A 22,666-nucleotide genomic window follows, 5' to 3' on the forward strand; every position below is an offset into this window, starting at 1 on the left:
TGTATCAAGAACATTCTTGAGGGGGTGAGACCTACACATAAGACAAATAGAAGAGTGGGGAATTTTAAATGCAATGCCTGCTCTTTTTGTCCATACATATTTCAAACTGGGGACTATGTTAAAATTAATGGACAAAGGTTGCATATTGGGGGCCATTACAATTGTAATAACAAAAGGGTGATTTATATGGCTAAATGTCAAAAATGTCTCATTTTCTATATAGGTAAAACTAGTAGGAAATTGAAAATTAGAATGGGAGAACATTTAGGTGACATTAGGCATGGTAGGGTAACCAATGCGCTATTTAGACATATAAGTGAACACACCACACGTTGCTTTAAATTTTTGGTCTTGCAACACCTCAATGAGGATGAAAAAGGGGATATTTTGGATGTACATTTAGATGTATTGGAATTAAAATGGCAATTGTTTATGGATGCCTGTAGGTATCCAGGCATTAATGAAACCATTAGTATTGCCAGTATTCTTAAACTTGATCAAATTTCAGGTTAGTTTTTGGAGAACCTAGTTTTTAGGAACATCTTTTGCTTGTTAATTTATGTAAACACATTTTTAACACAAAATAATGTAACATTTTGTTAACCCTTATTTTTAAGATTTTTAAAAATGTGGTGATGAATCATGTTATATTGGAAGCTATGATATTGCTTTAAGGATTTTAATTGTTGCTTAATTGAATAATGCATGGGTGTATTTAACTTGGTTGGGTAAGGTTATGATTTTTGTTCTGAGGAAGTATCTGTAGTGGAGAGGAAAGCGCTTAACTGTTTGTGGAATAAAGTTGGTGTCCGTTGGAGTGCTCACTTTCTTCTGGTTATTCTGTGGTTTGCTGAGTTCTAGTTTCTTGGTTACTTATTAAAACTGTGAAATCACTTACGGTGTCAGTGTTTAGATTTTTTTATCATCAAATATGATAACTTTGTTTAAATAAAATGAACAGTATCGTACAGTGAATGTGCCCTTACCCAAGACTTAAAAAACAATGTTTAGACTTATAAAATAGCCTGAATACAGAGTCTGGAAGGGCTATTATCTAGAGACAGTAGCATAGAAGGTACTGTAGAAATCCAGTGTGAATCTCCATACATAATGTCATTTTCCTATTGTTTGGGCTCATCATTTTACATTGATACAATATAAAGTTGTCCAGAGCAATGGTTCAGTATTACTATCTGTACATTTTAGTGTCAGTCCATTGTTGCTTGTAAAATTATTGGGATTCTAATGTGCATGAAAAGCAAATTCAAATTGCCCTTGATCCTTATTCCAAGTTTTTATTAACTTTATAAGTATATGATTCTAGCAAACACTGTATTTCCTTCAGTATAATTATGTTTAAGCAAGTTTGAGCAGAACTTAAAATGCTCCAGCTTTTATCATTGTCCTCTGTGATTTAAAAATAAAATGTATAGGTGAAGCAGTTATTCTTGTTACTTGAAAAAATGAATTAATAAACTATCTTTGTCTTTTTCTGTTTTCCCCCCGTGTTTACCCCAGCTTTTGGTGCAATATTTCAAGGTAGCCTGTTTGGATTAGCTGGTTTACTGCCTGCTGCCTATACAACTCCTGTGATGAGCGGACAAGGCCTGGCAGGAACCTTTGCTGCTTTTTCCATGATCTGTGCTCTTGCAAGTGAGTTTGCATCTTTATTACTGCTTGCTTTTATTAGAGTGTTCATATTGCAGTGAAAATTTGAAAATGCCTTCTAGAAAGCAGACCACATTTACAGTTCATGATATATGTACTTTACACTATAAAGAGAAGCAAAATAACTAGCACTGGTGACCTGCTCAGTTTCAGATGATGGGCAGAGGTTTGGGATATCTCTTTGTGCCGTAGAGTAGGTCAAGGACAGTTATTATCACTTAACTGCCATGATGAAGTCAGAAAAATATGTATAGATATACACAGAGTGATATGCTTGAAAATAATAAGTTTATCGCCCAGAGTTGTATTCCTTATTGTTTATTAATAAGTATGTATATAGTTTATGTGTTTATTACTATGTGATACTTTAGTCGGTTTCTTGCAGATAACATTGGCATTCCAGATGTTAATGCTTTGTTTTGCAGGGCCCCTTATTGTAGAAGTCCATCAAAAACCTCTAAGAAATAAGTGGTCGAATGTTTGCTTGTCAGAAATGCTGGCACAGTTTGTGGGTTTGATGGACTTCTGTAGAGCTCTGTTCTGCATAATTAGTGGACAAACAATTTGCTGATGAAGTAATCTGAATAAAATAAATTTTGATTTCAGAAGACCTTTGCATGGTTTGACTACTGGCTTAACCTGTTGCATTTCTTGTTCTGGAATCCCTAGCGCAACCACTTTTTTCCTTTAGTGTCCCTTTCAGGGTAATCAAGCTTCCTGTTTGTACATTTCATGGTATCACAAGCAGGGACAGAAGAGAATTTCCAGTCCTTGCTCTGCTCATTTTTTTTGTATCATTCACACTTTTATTCCCTCAGTTGTGATCTTCCCTCATGAAAATTTCCATGTCTGATACCAAGAAAACTCAGTCCTTTGTAATGTTCATGTGGTTGTCAAATACTGACTCCAACACAGAGTAAAGAACCCAAGAAATAATACGTACTGCAGGGGCTCCAAACCACAGTTCCAGCAGAAAAACAATTCCAGAGAAACACTCAGAAGCTGAAAGAAATGTTTGATTTTAGCGTTTTCATTTTAATAAATACAAAACTAATTCAGATAAAACAGTGAAAAATCCAAGCCATTTTAAAAGGAAGCTTGTATAACAAGAAAGTTTATATAATATCCTGAGTCACATGAGAACCAAACTCCTTTTCAGTCATAAAAATTTAAAGCTGTACAACCCTATTAAAAGTCTTCACTTAATCTCTTAAATAACATAATGTCCCATGGTTGTTATTGTTGCACAACAAAGAAATTCAAATAAATCCATTTATGAGATTGAATATAAAAATGAACATTGAAAGGGAACCAACATGTTAAATTTTATCTTTTTAGAGCATTAAGTTTTAATAAACAACCAATGGAGTTGTGACCATTAAGTCCAGGCTAGCTGTTGGCGTGAAAATAAAGTTGCCAAAGTAACTCATCTTTTTCTACGTACAGCTGTCACAGACCTCTGCATTCACCTTGTGTGACTTTCTCAATGATCACAAATTTAAAAGAATGACCTGGAGCATCTCTGGCATGTTTTGCTAATGCCAAAAAAAGACCCACAGAACTCAGCACTTTGGGGGAAAAATAAAAAAAACATTTTCCACAAAACAGCATAAATACAATTTTATTTCCACGTTCATCTGTTATTTTGTGGAAATTGTTTATTATTTTTCTCACGAAGTGCTCAGTTCTGTGGAGGTTTTTTTTGGTGTGATTTATTTTGTTACCATCTTTAGCTGGAACTGTTTTTGTAGATTTATGTTTTGCTAATGTATTTGTTCCCCTATTGATTATAATGTCATTGTCATTTATGTGTTCGTACTCACGGTCCTTTAAATTCAGTTATAAACAGTTTTGGCATAGAGCAACATATACAACTCCATTAGTAAGACAGTTAAATGAACCTTTTAATTTAAAAGTGTGACTGCCTATCTTGAATTCTTCACATACCATAATAAAATTATAGCTAGAACAGACGTGGCCACCTTTTGCCATTTTACAGTTCTTTTTGGGAAAAGAATTGCCAAAACCAACACGTTCCACTACTGTCTTTAAATTATGACTTCACTTATACACCATGTGGGGTTTATCACCCATCTTGTTCAAAATATTTTTGACCTCCTTGTTGGACCTTGTTGTTGGACCCTGTTGAAGGAGGACACAAATATTTTGAACAGTTTTGGTGATAAACCCCACATAGTGTATAAATGGGGCCATAATTTAAAGACCGTAATGCAACATGTTAGCTTTGGCAATTATTTTCCCAAAAAGAACTGTAAAATGGAAAAATGTGGTTTCTGTTCTATCTGTAAATTTAATATTATTATTATTATTATTATTATTACATTATTTATTATATAAATGCATGCTTCCTTATTCCTATACTTTGTGTCACTGTGCAAGCACTGTAGGTCATCCTGCAGTCTGTGTAGCTGTTGCATGTTATTATGCAGGCCATACACTGAACTCCAAGTATACGGTGGTGAGTGCAGCAGCTGTCTGTGCTTGGATAACTGACTTTCATATCCACTGACTGATGCCAAGTATTGTATGCAGGTCAGGGAAAGACCTGGAGTCACAAACGTGATGCACACCAACACACCTCTTTCCTACAGTCTGCCACCTGGAAGTCAGAGGCAGTACTGCTTAGAGATACCATTTGAGTTGATCACTCCTGTGTAGTCCACATGGGTCTCATGGTTAGATTTAAACACTGGTTATGCCATAGGTCCTCCTTGTTCCTCCAAAGCCACATGATATGTGGGGGATGTGTGTTATGCCTCCAATATTAACACTGCTGTCATAGGACTATGCTGTATACATACTTTCCTCATTGTTGGTCACCAGTGATTTGCTAACATCAGATATATGCCATCTTCTCATATTACATCATCCACCAGTAGAATCTGGGATAGCATAACAATAACATATCTGTAACAGCAGTGAAACATATGCCGCTGATGCCCCAACACATGACACACACTAGTACACATTGGCGGAATATGCATAATGGGCCCATACATGTTGTGTGGTGCATGGTGCTATAGGTGTAGCCCAGATGTTTCTGAAGTGATATGCAGACGTGATTTGCTGAATATGTCCCCTTCTCATGCAGATTACTGAAGACCATGGAAATGCATCTGCTATTACTAACCCTGTGAATTCCCTATAGACACTTAAGCAGTTGTCCTCAGCTGACCTTCAGCATCCAAACCACTGCCAAGTCTACTCATACTCCTAGGATAGGCATACCAGGAACTCTTCCACCTCTGTGAGCCACTTCTATTTTCCCACTTGACAACTGGGCATGCAGCTGTAATCCCTTAGAGCTATATTTCCCCCAGTTTCCCCCCTACAGCCAGACATGTAACAGTCATGCTCATGTGCTGTGTTCCCTGCCATAGTCTCTCTCTACAGCTGAACGTGTAACTGTTATGTCCCTATACTGTATTTCCTACCAAAGTGCCCCCCCCCCCCAACAAAAAAAAAATGGAAATGTCACTGTCATGCCATTTTGCTGTGTTATCTCACCTAATTCTACTAGTTGCTCCTGGCCCTATTGCTGATGTGTGCCATGGATGTTCAGTACAGTGCAGAAGCACATTACCAAGTGTTTTGTCTTTTCTCAGTATTCCAATATCAAATTACAATGTCAGATTGCTGGCAACGCTAACGAACCCCTGGCCGCATTCTTTTATTATTTAAGGACACTAAGACTGCATGTCTGATTTCCACCTAAGCATGTATTAACGGCATGATCTCAACACAACTGCTCGTACAATATTAGAATGATGTTATAACTCTGTGTTTAATGTATTAACGACAATATCTCAGCAAAAGAGCCGTGTAGTATTATAACTCTGTGTATAATTTACCTGATATAGCACATCCATTATTTGTTATACATGCTTCTTAATCCTGGTTCTCTGGTCCTTCCTAAGTTGCATAGTACCTTTACTTTATTGTTAGGTAACACGAGAGTTACATTGTCAGTGTTTGCTCAATGGTGGAACTGCTGATACCTATGAAAGTATTTTAGACAATACAAGAGTTAGGTTTTCTGTGTTTGCTTTCTCTTCTGAACTGCTGATACCTATGCATCTTTTTAGGCAATGAGAGAGTTAGGTTTTCAGTGTGTGTTTAAGTTGCTAAACTGCTGATATCTATGCAGCTATTCCTAACTTGTACTTAACTCTGTAAGGATTCCCACGTGCAGAGTGTATTGTCCTAGCCTACTCCTCTGTTTTCTGCCTACACACCTGCATGGCTGCTAACACAACATTCTAAACCAAACTGCCTTTCACTCCACACCCATTCACTCACTCTCATTCCTCCACCTCTCTCCCCCACCTCGACTTCTCTCTCTCACCTTAATATCTCCACATACTCATCGCTCTTACATTTCCTCAGCCCACCTCTTATTGCTCTCATCCCCCTAATTTACTGTTCCTACCCATAGTTTGACCACGTTTGGCCTAATTGTTTCTGCTTCCATTCCAGCTTGTGCGGCCCTTTCTGAGAGCCCCTTTCCATCAAGAAGTCTGCTAAACTAAACTTGAGTACTACCTTCTGCCTCCTTGGCCATGAAAACGACTTGCTCTCCCAAAACAGGAAAAGAATTTACTGCCACAGCTCACAGCATAAGTGCGTGTAAGTTCCAGTAAATCTGTTAACTGCTATATTCTACAGCTTAGTACACCACAACTCTAGCACTCTCCGTTTTGCATGCACACTCGCAGAGGCACCCTCTTTCCCATCTGCTTTCTGCCTGCTCTACCTGCTTTCCGCCACCAGGTGGCAGCAAAGAGACTAAAATCCCCCCTCCTTACGTCCAACCAACCCATTCCTCCCCTCAACCTCTGTTTGACCCAAAATTGGATTAAGTCTCTCCCTACACTAACTGTCAATAGTTAGAGTCTTCGAGCAGTCCTCCTAAATTAAATAGTTGCTCATAGATTTGCACTCACTTCAACTATACTTTCCTGCCAGTAGAAATTCACTCTTTCACAACCATTACAACTACTGCCCTAGGTTTGTTTTACAAGATACTCACTGATAGTCTCTCACTCACCTGGCTGCGATTTCAACCCACTCCATTCACCCTAGGCTCACTCCGCTCCCCTAGCCTGCCCCCTATTCCTACCCGCCCCCACTATTTGCACATTTATTGACCCCCAATCCCCTCCCACCTTCCACCCCATTCCAGTCAACCGCAACCAGCATCTCAACACACCCACTTCCAACCTCCCCAACTCCAGAACAATGGCCTCTATCCCATCACTCCCTATAATCCCATCAGCCCTACTAACTCTCTTACCTGTCTTACCTGTCTTACAGATCTCCCTAACCCTCACTCAGTTTCTGATTCACATTCCACTGCCTCATACCACCAAACTCTTCTCTTCTAACCCAACCTGTCTATTCAAACCCAAACTACTTTCTACCCCACCCTCCCTGTACTCAAAACGTAAACTTCATACCAAAAAAATAATTTCTCTTGCATAACCCAAACTCTTTGTCCTTACTACCCTACCTCTCACAACTTCTCCACCATATCTCTCTCTCACTCTCCAGTGATATTCACCCTAACCCCGGACCCACATCCAGCATTCAACTCACCAACCACACCACTCAACCCCAAGTACCTAAGTTCATTTGCCTCGCTACATTTAATGCCCAAAGCATTAGAAACAAAATTCCTAACCTCCATGCCTGGCTTTCCCATAACCACGAGTCATAACCGCCATTTCTGAGACCTGGCTTAAATCTTTTATAAAATATAACAAAATTCTCCCACCAGGTTACCAAATCATTCCCAATGACAGAACTCACAAAAAAGAAGGCAGAGTAGCTATTATCTACCCCTCCTCTCATACCTTAACTCCTTACACTAATCACATCCCAAACGTTGCCAATGCTGAAATTACAATAGTGCTATTAAAAATAAACAATCACAAGTCCATATGCATTGGTGCCCTCTGTATTCCCCCAGGCGATAACATCAAAACACTTGAAGACATCCTCTTCTGGTTTTCCTCCACCATCAAAAATGAAACGTATATCCTCGATAATATGAACATTAACTGGGCCTCTATTAACTCTGAAGCCCCTTCCCACACAGTCAATCTGTACAATTTCTCCCAACTTGTAAACTCTCCAACCAGACCAAATAAAGATGGTACCTCTGGTACCATCATTGATTGAATCCTAACATCCCACCCAACCTCATCTCCAATACCAGAATATTACCAGACCCTATCAGTGACCACCTACCAGCCTTCGCTGACCGACTCCCATCTCCTCTACAGAAACAACATCACTACATTCTAACCTGCAACCTCTACTTTTTCAACCCTATAACTTTTTCAGAATGCCTAAAGCATACTGACTGGACCCCTCTAAAAAACCCTTCCACTAGACAGTGCTGTATCTTATTTCAGCAAATCATTCCTAAACCTATTAAAACAGCAAGCCCCCCCTTAGGACCAAACGCATCAAAACCAATCCCCGGCCCTGGCTATCAAAAGAAACTAAACTAACTATGCACCAAAGAGACAGAAAATGGAAGAAATATCAGAAATGCAAACCCCTCAACTCCCTCCTAGAATTTAAGCAACTCTGGAACTCACAAAAAAAACGAATAATAAAAGACTGCAAAGCCTACTACCACAAGCTTCAATACATCCACTCATCCAATCCTAAAAAATCTGGGACTCCATCTCCTCCATTCTCCACCCTGGTAATAAAGAAAACCCCTGTCCAAACCCCAGCCTTAGCGACCTTGAAACAGACACCCAATCCAACTCATTCTTCGTGGGTTGTATTGCAAAACTATCCACCTTTTTCCCGCACCCCCCCAGCTCCATCCCCTCCTGCCCCACATCCCCCCAATCACTTACCTCTCTCCTCCACCTTCAGCCTAAAACCCATCCCCACAAGTACAATAAAAAGACTTCTCCTCGAGCTCAAACCTGTCGCAACGCATCTGACAATCTACCAACAACCTTCCTCAAACTATCTGCAGACAGCATAGCCTATCCCATCTCAATTCTTATAAATAGATCCATACAAGAATCCTACTTTCCATCTGTCTAGCGCCATGTTTACATCATCCCACTCCACAAAGGAGGCAAAAACACAGACACTACCAATTTCAGACCTATTGCTATTCTTTCTCCTCTTTCCAAAATACTAGAAAACGCTATCCATGCAAAAGTAATGCCATACCTAACCCTAAACAATCTCTTCTTCCCTACTCAACACGGCTTCTGCCCCGGCGACAGTACCATGACTGCCCTCCTTTCCTTTCTCGAAACCATTAATCTAGTACGGGACTCTGGCACATTCATATTTACACTGTTTCTAGAACTTTCAAAGGCTTTCAACACCATCTCCCACCCCTTACTCCTATCCCAACTCTCTCCCCTATATTTCTCTCCTCCACCATAGCCTGGTTTTCCAGCTACCTATCCGACCGCCAACAAGCTGTCCAATGGAAAGCATCAACCTCTCCCTTCCTACCTACACCCACCGTCATACCCTAAGGTTCTGTTCTAGGTCCTCTACTTTTCAACATATTTATCAACAACTTCCACCACTCCATCCCGGAATCCTCACTCATCCAGTGCACAGATAACTCCACTATCATCTGCTCAGCCTATCCCCCCCCCCCCCTCTGAACTCCGATTAAAAACCCAATTAGCCTTCTTCAAAACAGAAACCTGGATGCAATCCAATCACCTGTCCGTAAACACTAATAAAACTAAACTAATGATTTTTACTCCTTCCAGAAACTCCAATATCGACAAAAACTCATTCTCCATACGTAGCCAGAATAACACAACCTTGTAATTGTTCCCAATACCAAGCTACTAGGCATCATCATTGATGAAGAGATAAAATTTGACACCCACATTCATTCCTCAATCAAGAAAACCCATCAAAAAATTGGTCTTCTCTACAGACACAGAAGGAAGGAGGATGCAAGAGTTTGTCTGGTAGAGGGGCAGAGGCAGCCTCTGCCCCTCTACCGTCCAAACTCTTGCATCCTCCTTCCTTCTCCCCTGTCGTATGTATGGTGCTCCCCTGTTCACCAATCTCCACCTTGGCCTACAATCCAGACTCGAATCCTGTTACCACAAAATCTGCAAATTCGCAACCAATTCAAAAAACTCATCCCACTACTGCCACTCCCTCCACACCCTGCAATGGCTCGAACTTCCCAACTACCTGAGATATCTCCAGCTTAACACGGCCCACAAGTTCATCTTCAGATCTGCAAACTGCCCCTCTCTCGCTACATCCTTTAACCCCTACGTATCTAACTGCTCACTCAGATCCAGAAACCAAAATCTCCTTCAAGTCTACAAACCCTCAAGTCCTCCTGGCCAACTACTACTGTCCTGCTCCATAGCTGAGCAGTGGAACTCTCTCCCCTCCCTCCTATGCAATCTATCTAACCATAACAATTTCAAATCTCAGCTGTTCTCTCATCTGTCTTCCAAATGGGAATGCCCATGTCATGCTCCAACTTAACCTCCCCTCTAACCCGCTCTCATTCTCCATTTCCATTGTATACAACACTTATATCCCATTACTAATACTTCCACCGTGACTCCCCTGGACAGTTCTCCAAATGCACCTGGGATGATCTCTCCCATTCTATGGGGTGACCTATTCCTTATTATGGATGTACTACTGTTTCAAGTCCTGGTATACATATTTTTCAATATATACCTAATCTACTATGTTCAATGACTATATGTTTTATATGTAACATGCTGTATATTTCTCAGTAGTTATATTTATCTTGCAACATGTAAGTTCCATATCAGAATTCTTTTTTTATTCTTGGAGCTTTTCTCCCCGGTCCTTCACTGAAAACGGGCTCTTCATGGTGCAGTGGACTTCCCCGGTCATCAAACTGAAATAAATAAATAAAAATAATAATAAGTATAATTCTTCAATGACATTCTGATTCCTGATTTGCTTGTCTTAATGTAGTCTCCTGCAATGTGGTGGCTGCCCTTTTCATTGCACTAAAATGAGCCTCTTGGCAAAGACAATTCTACTAATAAGGAATTTAGCGGGATTGTCTCTACATCATCACAATAATGCACTCCCCTATCACACCCTACCAGCACCCACCTGCTTGCTCCTGCTCATCCTGGTGTTAATGACAAATGCTCACATTACACTCCTGCAACCAGGTTGTTAAGCTCATAGCACTTTGACTCTGCTCTATGGATACTTTTGATAACACACTACTACTGCTCTACAATGTTACTATGTGCTGTCCCAACATGCAGTTGTGCAAAAGGGTTACCATTTTGTACCTCAAGTGGACCTGTTGAGTGGTCATGCTTTAGCAGGCTCTTGGTTAGACATGGTTCTTGCTTGGAGTGAGCAGCAGACCAGGAGTTTCCTGTATCACTTCCACAGGGACTTTAAGGCTTGTCTGCTGGGCCATTATAATGGCCCATTACATAAGGTGGATGCCTGGCCCCAGCTTCCAAGATGGTGAATGATGCCATTGGCAACACACATTCTGTAAGCAGTGCATTCTTCATCCTGAAAGGAAGCCATATATTCCCCAGTGGAAGCCCAATATAATGCAAGATGTCAGAATGTGATGATGAAAGGTATATGGAAGTTTTGGAATCTGTACATGTAAAGCAATGTATGTCATTTCCTCTTTCGGAGTTCATAATAAAGTTTTCAGTGAATTCCAATAGGACACTCAGGTATGAAAAGTTTTTACAACTTCATAAACAAAAAACAAAGAACTCTGTCTGCCCTTTTGTTTTAGAAAGAATCGTTTGCTTGCATTAAAAAAACGAGGCTTGAAATGGCTGCTCTGCATGGTTTATTATCAAATCCATGCTTTAGTGATCTGTGGGCACTGTGTCCTTTCAACTGTTATAGTACGAGGAATATACTGCATTCTGCTCTCTGACACTTCCTTTACGTCTACTAGTTTTAAGTTGCTCTCCAGCTTTAGAGGTTCTCCATCTTTTCCATTGTAGAATGCAGTGCTTAAGAAGCTGTGGAACAACCCAAAAGTCCTTCAGCTGGCGTGGAACAACCCAAAAGTCCTTCAGCTGGCATATACTGAGGCAGACTGCAGATTCAATAAAGGCTGTTCTGCCATAAAAAATCTTAATGTCTGCTTCATTAGGGGAAAGATTCTTCTGTTCTGAGGTGCCTTCTGAAATTTGTCAGCATTAAGCAGCTAAATTGTCTTGGTCACAGGCCACTCTTGCACAAATAGCATACATGATTTTTGAGACAATATCACTATCCTTTTCAGCCTCAGTGGCCAACAGTCCTGTGCATACCCAGTCTCATGGCCCTGGTGGATGAAGCTCCTCAGACTTTACTCTGACATGCCTCATCTGTTCTCCTAGTCACACATTTTTACAGAGTTACTTTCCCCGTTTGACTGACAGAGCACCACTCTTTTCTGTGTTCATCATTCAAGTCGTGAATAGTGTACATCTATCAGTTTCCAACATGAAACACCAAATTGAGGTTCTGGTGCACCCTCACAAAGTGCTACATCATCCTACCAAAGACTACACAAAGCCCCACAGTAGTAGGCCAGCATGGTACACCTGGCCAATATTTGTGACACCACTGGAAGTTGTCATTCCTGACTTCCCTCAATTTGTCACCCACCTGAGGGGCTACCACATCCACCTCACATGGCCCTTGTCAGTGTGATAACATGGCTTTCTCCATTGACTGTGCCCCAACCCACCTGTGCATATGGTTCTGACTGTGGTTTACCCACTTTCTAATCTGTGTAGGTGAGGTCATGTTTGCTGTACAGTTTGGCCATTCAGTACACTGTGCTGCACAGCCTGATAGTGATAATGCATTCATCAGTTTTATTATATGTTTTCTGTGTTATGGCTCATAGTTGTGGACCTGACACTGCCACTTTACCAGTGCCACTGTGTATTGAGCCTGCTTCTGCATTGCATAGGGTGCCACTACAGCTTGTTCTTCTAACAGCTCTGCATCCAGCTCCTCATCTGCTGCTGCTGCTGCTGCAACAGATGTTTCGGGCATTACTGCAGTGTTTCCCAAATATTTAGTTATAGTTTTAAGTCTATACTGCTTTGTTCCTCCAGAAGTATCCAAACATGGAACTGCCCTGTCAGGAATCTTAACATGCATTTGATAATGTTCTCTGTCTGTGAATTTGCAGTATTGTAAGCTATCTCATACATGGTCTCAGGTTTTTGGATGAGGTTATCATCCACAAGTCCAGCACATATTTAGCATCACCTGCAACACACAACTGTGGATACCATTATATGTGGTCTGCAGCCTGCTTCAGTGGGACCTCTTTATACTGATTTTTATGCCCACCCATTCTGTGCACCTAGTAACCAGATGACCCTGTAGAAAGTAATATTATACAAAATATTGGTAGAGGTCACCAGTGTGCTAGTAGTGGGAAACATGGGAACTGCTTGAGTAGCACACAGGTACACCACATATGATACACTGTGCAGTGCGTACTTGCTGATTGGTGATGCAGTGGAAGTCCTTCTTGGTTGATTTAGTGAACAGCATGTTTATCAGATGAGGGCTTGATGGTGACATGTAAGCAATATGTGTCTCTGCAAGATGGACTATGTTTGCAAAATGCCTGCATAGCATTAGCTGTCTTCTCTGATGTCTGTAGAAGCCATATATGCTTCTCTGTTTGCTACAGTGTCATGTTAAGGAATTGTGGGATCCACAAGGCTGATGCCTACAAAATTCATAAGATGTCCCCTTTGGGATGCTGAAAGGTACCTGTAGCAAGGATGATGCATGTGACACTTGCCTTCATATAGTCAGGAATAGACAGTCCACATAGTCCTCCTATTTTATGTGTGGGTGACACATCTGTTAACTCTCTTTTGGTTTCCTTATCCACAAGATAGTGCCTAAGAGCATCTTGTTCATAGATGTGATGGTATGTTAGCTATTGGCACTCCCTTCTGTGATGCAGAGAGCAGTAATGCACAGCATTGTGCGCACTGGCTCAGAGAGTGACCACTAATTCTTAGCTTATCAAAGGCTACTGCTGTTCCTAGCATATTAGCACAAGTGATGCTCTTCTACACTGAGAAATCTTTTTTTTAACAAGAAACATCTTTATTAAATTATTAGCTATGACACCGGCAATCATCTTGGAGTGCAAAAAAGATGAATGCTTGCTAGATTCATGCATCTCTGAATCACTCCTCCATATTTGATTTCTTTAATTGAATATGCAGTGTGACATTAGCAATGACAAACATTTTCAAGCTATTGCACAGTCATTTGCATGCCAAGATATTTCTCCAGAGGTGAGATTATGCTACACATGTCTCTGAATTACCCCCTCCCCATGTGTCAACACTCATTGTGCTATTTTGTGCAATGCCTTGCACTAAATGTCTGTGAGTATCCTCCATTACTCTGTACATTTCTTTGTACCATTAATCACCAACTAAGTACATTCTGTAGCAGAGGGTAAGGACATATTATTTGGAATAATTTACAAGAATTTTTAAATGGTTTCTAGGAAATCGTCCTGTATTTTAGATACCACTAGTAGTCCTATATTGCCATTAAGGAATTCTTGTTGTGCTGTTTGTTGCACAGCAAGCCTGCACATTTTACATCAAAATACCTTGTGAAAGGGGTGAATAGGCTTTATGTGCAGTTGTGTCTCCAGTCTACAGCAAACCAGAATTAGTTTACATTATTTCCCTGCCTGCAACATATACTTTGACACAATCATTAGTAAAAACAAGGAGATCGGTGCTCCCCACACTGGCCTCCCAGAGAAGCCCATGTTTAAAACAATAAATATTAGAATAAAGCTCGTTGATGAGTTGATCTTTTTCAGTACTGTACAAAGATAAGGCTGAAGAGATGCAGGGTGGCTGCTGTTACTTGTACTCCTAGCTGTGTCTTTTGGAATTGAATTACAATTGAGATGGTCTTTGTATGCTTCCATGCCCTGAGCACCACAGATGAACTTGAGGATCTTTTGAGCAAGAGGGCTTATAGTCCATTCTACATATACTGTAAAGAATTGTGTAAAATGTTTGTGCTCCCTGGCCTTCTGGTTGGTCAGGTGTCTTAAAAACATTTCCAGTTATTTGCTGTCATTATCCTAAAACAGAGCATGGGAAGAATTATGTGTTTGTCATTTTTGTATCAGTTACTCCAGTCACTGCATCCAGTCACCATGATCTTCATAAATATTTGCACTACCATCAATGAAAAGAAGAGATGTGATACTCTGCAGTATTTATATATGTACTATCTGTGTGTGTGTGTGTGTGTGTGTGTGTGTGTGTGTGTGTGTGTGTGTGTGTGTGTGTGTGTGTGTGTGTGTGTGTGTATATATATATATATATATATTTTTTTTTTTTTTTTTTTTTTTTTTTTTTACTCCACAGAACCAACCTGATGGCTCCTCTACTCGCACCCATTTTGCCCAGTCATTCCTGCCCAAGTAGGTCAATCAGCACATTCCGTCCTTCTGCATAGCAGCAGTTAGGTGATAAGGAGGGGGCCAGCTTGCTGGTCCTGCAGAGTTCCCTGTCCCTTCTGGAATCACTTTCAAACTTTACCACTACTGACTTGCCATAGAGTGACCACCTGTGCATGCTCCCTTGGCTGTGTGCAAATGCACAATGGCAGTACATGCTTATAGGTTCTGCTCCACAAGTGCAGCACCTGGTACTCTTGTTCTGTGTCAACTAAGTGGCAAGCAAGAGCCACCTTCTTCTCCCCAGTATTGGCGAGCCAGCAGCAGCCACTCACTCCTGTCCTCACTGGCCAGTTCATTTAGGTGCCCAATCAAACTCAGAATCCCAGGGGCATAGTTTGGGCTTAATCACTGTGCACCACCAGAGCTTGATACATTTTTTATGTACTTCAGTGATGTTTACAAGCTGTTTTAAAGCTGTAGTTTGTAGAACAGATGCCATTTGACAGAAATAAGACATGATGCTGTAATAATCAAAGTTTTGGGGAAACTAGAAGTTGTCAATTTTCATGTTACCCTCAGTGGATGGGGTTCAGTTCCAATCCCTCGGAACTGACTTGGCCACTTGCTAAAGCTCGTGAGCACCAAAATCTCTTCAGCTTCCCCTTTACCCATAATGCACCTGGTTGAATACCCCAGATCTCTTTTGCTGCTTTCAGCTTCAAACGTGGTTGTTATCTTTATTCTCGAGCTCTTTTCAGATAAGTGAAACTTTTGGTAGTTTTTCTTCATATTTTTCTCCCCCTTATTGAGTACTTTCTATTATACTCCAATTGCACCTCTTTTGACCATTTCTTCTCTCTCTCTCTTTTCGTACTTTTAGTACATCTTGCATACTATTGTTAGCATCTTCCCTATACCCTTGTGGTAGCTACCTTTACATACCATCACTGGTATCACTGGTATTCTGTTTCCTTCTTCCTTTCCCCTCTTTCATTATTTAAAAAAAAGAGTTTCTATCTTTACGTTCCTTGTGTGTGTGTGTGTGTGTGTGTGTGTGTGTGTGTGTGTGTGTGTGTGTCCACGCGCGTGCGTGTCTGTGTGTGTGTGTGTGTGTTTTTATCTAAGTATGTGTGCACTGATTCAGTCTTTCCCGAGCTTGCAATGGTGGAGAAAGACAGAGCGAGAGAAAGCCCGAGAGAGAAAGCCCCTGCTGGTTCTAAAAGGTGTACTAAGTGCTCTCACAAAATACCTTATTCCAGTCAGCACTTGCTTTGTGTTTTTTGTTTAGGTCCTCTCCACCTGCAAGAAGATTGCTCCATTTGCCACTCAGTGGAGAAATAAGTTGATTTTGAAAGGCTTGCTAACCTCCTACTTTGAAGAAGCTATTTCTTGGTCACTTTAAAAAGATTCTACTAAACAAAAATTTAAATGTTCTAGGTCCAGTCCTGCTTCATCCTCCTCATCATCTAAATCTTCCGAGGCAAAAAAGTGCAGCTTATCAATACAGGTACCCTCCTTCACTGCAAGCAAGAAGAAATCAAAACTGTTGGTTCCACCTGCCATGTCGGAACCTACAGCTAAACAGTTTCTTTGGCTCCGTCTTCAGAAAAGACAATGCCTTTGACATCATCCACTTAGGTGCTGACCAAAGAGTTCATAGCCATACCCAAGTCCAGGTATTCTCCTTCAATTGACCCTTTTCCAGATAGGCTGCCATCTTCCTTCCTGGATGGACCTTCTTCCCCTGCAAAGTCCACTCATTCTTCCAAAAGCTTTACTGAGGAAGAGCTGAAAAGAGTGGTGAGAAAAGATTCTCTTGGTGCAAAGGAGTCACTGGAACCTCTAGGCCTCCTACCCCATTAGGTCAGGGACCTTCTACTTCCACCCCTCCAAGCATCTTTCCTCCTCTGACATCTACTGCAGGTTCAGGGACCTTGGTTGCAAGTTGTCCATCACTGATTACCTTGGCTCCATAATGGTCCTCTTCTTTGGTGCCAGTTGTGACTCTGAATTCTCTGGCTCAGTCAGAACTGGAGATCTCCCAGAGCCATACCTGTCCTGCCAGTTTGGAAGAGTTTGATTCAACCCAGGTTTTTACGGAGTCGTCTCTCCTTCTCGCAGCCTCGGCATGGATCAAGGCCTCAGGGAACCCCACATTTGGGAACATCTTCTTCCGACACCTCCCCAGAACTTCCTGCTGAGCAGGTTCCTCTGAAGAAGTGTAAGAGGAAACACATTGATTCCCCTGAAGAATCATACACTGAAGGCACAGATTTTGAGGAGGGCGAAGGATCCCAACGATCACCTTCTGAAGATGTCTCCTTTAAAGACATCCTGGAAATTTTGAAACAAAGAGGTGGTTGGCAGTCCAGCAATCCTACGTCGGAGGACTCTGTGTACCTGCAGGCCTTTGGCACCCAACCATCTACCTCCTGGGTGACCCCGCCCGCTGATGAGCTCATTGAGTTGATCTCTCCGCAGGCATGGAAGGCCCTCGACACTACTGAGCCAATATCACGGAGACCAGACAGTGCAGTATTACCCTTCTGGACCAAGGGCTTACCAGTAGATGTCATAGTCGTGGCAGCAGTCACAAAAAGGAACTGGAAGATGAATATTCCACTATTCGTCCTAACAAGAAGTCCAGATCGATGGATAGACTAGGAAAGCAAATGTATGCCTCATCAACTTTTAGTCTACAGTCTTTGAATTATCTGGCACATTTTACAAGGTTGCAGAGGAATCTGATTAAGGAACTCTCAGATGCCCTCTTGGGAGCCGTTCAGAACTCCTTGAATTCTCAGTTGGCCACCCTGACTTCCATTTCCAACTCGTCCATGAGGCTCATTTCACATGCAGCTGAAGGGATGACAAGAGACATTGGTTCAGGCGTAACCTTAAGGAGTCACTCCTGCATGCGTTTGTGTGACTTTGCGGAACCCTTCAAGTCTACATTCATCATTGCTCCTTTTTGTCAGCACTTCTTTATTTGGACCCAAAGTGAAAGACACACTCACTAGGTCTGAGAAAGATGGAAAGACTCTTTCTGTAGTGGGCATATATGTTTTTCCACCTCTCAGTGAGCCTTCTCAAGGAACCAACGTACTGGTGGAAAAATGTGGTTCAAAAAGTCCCAAAGGTCCTTTCCTGACACACACGTAGTGACAGCTGCCTCAGGGGCATAGAGGGGAGCTCTAGTGGAAGACGCCGCCATCGTGGCAGAGGGGTTCCACGAAAGCCGGGTCACAGAGATTCTTTCTTTCTTTGGTAAACTCTTCCAATGCTCCTGAATAGAGGCCCAGTTGCCCTCTTCTGGAGGCAATCGGGAGTCTTTTTCCCTGCACTAGAGAGCCTGGCTACAGATAACTTCCAGCAAATGGGTGCAGGGAATTGTATCCAGAGGTTATATTATACCATTTTCATTCAATCCGTTATCCTACAAAAAGCTCAGATGTTCCATTCAATCAAAGGGAACAAGCAGCACTAGAAATACAAAAGCTGCTAGAAAAGCGAGTCATCCAAAAAGTGCCCCCAGACCAGATAGGATACAAAGTATACTCAAGATTAATTTTAGTTACAAAAAAGACAGGGGACTGGAGACCAATTCTGGATCTCAGCAAACTAACCAAATTGGTTTGTTGAACCAAATTCTAGATTATCACGGTTCAGTACATTCTTCTGTTTTTGGAAAAGGACAATTGGATGTGCTTCATAGACCTTCAAGACACGCACACACACATAAAAATGCACAGGCAGTCCAGGAGGTTCTTACTCTTCTGGCTGGGAGCCATTAACTACCAATTCAGAGTACTGTCCTTTGTTCTCACCACAGTCACCAGGGTGTTCACCAAATGCATGGCAGGAGTAGCCGCTCACATGAGACTGGATGGATTCCGTGTGTTTCCATACCTAGATGATTGGCTCATCACTGCCACGACCAGACATTAACTCATAGAAGCCAGACTAAAGGTCCTTCAAACATGCTTCTATTTGTGAATACCAGTCAACTATGAAAAATGTCATCTGGAACCTACCCACCCCTAGAATTCATAGGTGCTGTGTTAAATAGAAAAACCACCATAGCCTGTCTTCCTCCACAAACATTACTGACAATTCAAAGACAAGTCTCGACCATAATCAGCAAAAGCAAAGTGCCTGCAAATTAGTCATCTGAACATTAGGCTCCATGGCAGCATCAATAACTCTTGCATCCCTAAGCAGATATCATATGCGAATTCTACAGTTGTTGCTTGCGGCGCAGTGATCGTTACTTTCCATCCCATGTCCACACCAATTTCCTTCACCAATATTTGCAAGAAAGATCTAATGTGGTGGACTTGTTCAGAACAAATTTTACAAGGACGTCCCTTTTCTTCCCCTCAGTCCAAGACCATAGTGACCACGGATGCCTCCCTGCTGGGGTGGGGGGGCATTGCAGTGGGAAGACAGTCCAAGGCACTTGGTCCCCGATGGAGGATTCATTACACATCAGTGTTCTAGAGGTGAGGGCAGTGCTTTTGGCATTGCAAGTGTTTCAGGATGCTCTCCCCACTCTAACAATTGTGATTCAAACAGACAACATGCCAGTAGTCTGGTATATCAACAAACAAAGAGGAACCAGGTCTTGCCCACTATGTCAATAAGCCCAAAGAATGTGGCAGTGGGTGATCTCATCAAACCACTTTCTCATAGCAACGCACATTCCAGGGAAGTCCAGTGTGATAGCAGACAAATTAAGCAGGTCCATTCTCCTACCTCACGAGTGGTCCCTCAATCAGAGTGTGTCAGAGAGAATTTTCTGATCATGGGGCCAGCCTTGCTGTGATCATTTTGCCTCTCCCCTAAACAACAATTGCAGGAGCTATGGTGGAGGAAGTCCTGAGGGATGTTCTTCTACACAATTGGCCCCTGATCTCCTTTATACATTTCGATTAATACCTCTGATTCCCAAATTTCTGCAGAAAGCCATTAGGTTGAAGAGTAAAGTCATCCTCATAGCCCTCTTTTGGCCTCGACAGATTTGGTACCCTTTCCATTGGCCTCACTTAAGCAAACAACCTTGGATCCTGGATCCAATTCCAGATCTCCCGCCCCATCTGACAGGCATGGTTCACCCCGACATTCACAGTCTCAAGCTGACAGCTTGGTTTCTCCACTTCCATTAGTAGCCAGACAACCTATTCCTCATCCCGTCTTTGACGCATACTACTTTCCTCTTATAAGCCTTCCGCACAAAAAGTGTATTCTAGTACATGGAAAAAGTTTATATACTGGGGTCTGCAAAACAATATTAAACTCTTCTCATCCCCAATTCATGAAACACTTAAATTGTTGGCATTGCTTTTTGATAAGGGATCCTCTGATTCCACCATCAAAGTCCAGCTAGCAGCCATCTCCAACTTCCATACTGGCTTCCAAGATTCTCCTGTAGCATCTCGCAAACTCTGTAAGTCCTTCTTGAGAGATACTCTTATGTTACAACCTCCCTTCAAAGACCCTACTCCCCCTTACGACCTCAACTTACCGTTACAAACAATCACCTAACAACCATTTGAACCAGCCTACGATTGTGATGGAAGTTCCTTTCCTGGAAGAATATCCTGTTAGTGGTTCTCACTTCTGCCAGAAGAATTTCAGACATTCAAGCCCTATCATCTAAACCTCCGTGTCTAGTCTTTCACAGGGACAGGGTTTCACTCAGAACCAACCCTTCGTTCCTACCAGAAGTGGTTTCTGAGAACAATATAAATCAGTGTATTAACTTGCCTGTATTTTTCCCAAACTTTTCTAACAAAGGAGAGTGTTGTTTGCATTCTTTGGCTGTACATAGACAATTACATTTCTACTTACACAGGACAAAAGACTTCAGAAAATCGCACCAGCTTTTCATCTACTTCTCACATTCCAAATTGGGAAAGCTGTATCCAAAATCTGAAGAACCACAAAAAATGCCACAGTGGAACAAAATACCAGTGGAAATAAAACAGTAATATCCAAAGGGATATGGACAGACTTGTCCTTGGACTTAACCACGTGACTATTCAACTGTTGACTTGCCAACGATTGAGAACTACATGGTTCATGAACAGCATTGTCGACTGGAGCTACTACTATAGCTGCCTCCATCTGAGTTAGAACTTCTGAGCCCCGTATGTTTATCATATCGTCATCCGGCACCACTTTTGGTCTCCGCGATGGCGTCATCAAGGTTGATGTGTCTGTCGGCTCCAATCGAATCGAAGAATTGTTGCGTTCTCTCACCGGCTCTAAATTCGAGCCAGTAGCTGGAGTTCTCGGCCAGGAAGATACATGGCCATTAGAGAAATCGCGTAAATCTCTTTCCAGCTTACGCCTCTTGATGTTAAGTATGCGATTTCGGAAAGATACTATTTTGTCAGTTAATTCATCTAGTGCTGGAAATATCACATTCTCAGGGAAAGAGGCACGCAAGTTGGATTGTCTTTCATAAATAGCTGTTGTAAGTTGTGTTTCAAATGGAAGAAAATACTGTATTAGTAGCTTCATATGGCTGAACCTTAGATTTAAATTTAACTTCTGCCAGTCTCTTAATAAATCTAAAAATTGCTCACCATATGTAGGCATCCGCAAAATGCGAAGGCCTCGTGGAACGACTTTATGGTGAATACAGGCTTCAAGATGAAGTCGCTGGCATTGATAGCGTTTGAGTTTATGTAAATCTGCTTCTAAAGCTCTTAAATCTTTAAACATCAGTTGATGGTCATAACCAGGATCAGTTACATCATCTGTTGTATTTACAGCAGTACAATTAAGTAACGGGTTCTCAGCTAAAACCTGGTAGCAGGCTGGGAGATCTCAATAATATTTTAGAACAGAAAGAGAGTAGTTGTATTATTAGGCTACACAGCAATGTATCACCAGGTTTGAATACTTCCATCCCTTTAAAACCTTTCCTTAAGAGGCGGAGATTATTTAAGTGATTTTATTTTGTGATAGGTTAGTTTGTAATGCTATGTATTATATAAGCAGTGTATGTGAATTTGTATTTTTATATGGTCTGAAGAAGTCCTCAGGAGAGCATGAAAGCGCTTACCATTTATTAAACTGGTTTTTATCACATCTGCCTTGGTTTATCCTGTGGATTTATTGGAACCTTTTTGTATCAAGAATCTCTTTATCAAAATGGCTGGCTAACTGCATTTCCTTTATCCACTCCAAGTCAGGTGTTACACTTACAACCCCCCTAAGGCTCATTCTACAAGAGTTGTAGCTACTTCAGCAGTTTTTCAAGCTAGAGCATCCATGGACGACATATGTGCAGCAGCAACATGGGCTAAACCCCATACTTTTATTACTCATTACAAATTGGATTTGGTCTCCAGGGGTAGAGCATCATTTGGCTCAATGGTGCTGTGGAACAGCCTTCCTTAGCCCAGCTGGGAAATAAGGTAGCTGGAGACTCTGTCCCATCCATTGAGGATAACATGAAAATTGACAACTTCAGGTACAGAAGTTATGCATACCATAATATTCCAC

At 41.6% G+C, this 22,666-nt stretch overlaps 1 protein-coding gene across 6 annotated transcripts in view; it reads left to right on the plus strand.

Moving 5' to 3' along the window:
- Window positions 1–22,666, plus strand: part of SLC29A1 (solute carrier family 29 member 1 (Augustine blood group)) — a 1,418,904-nt gene that overhangs the window by 1,099,685 nt on the left and 296,553 nt on the right. For all 6 annotated transcript variants that reach the window (XM_044060805.1, XM_044060813.1, XM_044060823.1 and 3 more), the window contains one exon: window positions 1,519–1,653. In XM_044060805.1, the coding sequence (XP_043916740.1) occupies window positions 1,519–1,653 (135 nt within the window). The remainder of the gene's footprint in view (window positions 1–1,518; window positions 1,654–22,666) is intronic.

This window comes from Protopterus annectens, chromosome 1.part0, assembly GCF_019279795.1.
Source record: "Protopterus annectens isolate FY-2018-M chromosome 1.part0, PAN1.0, whole genome shotgun sequence".
Taxonomy (NCBI): domain Eukaryota; kingdom Metazoa; phylum Chordata; order Ceratodontiformes; family Protopteridae; genus Protopterus; species Protopterus annectens.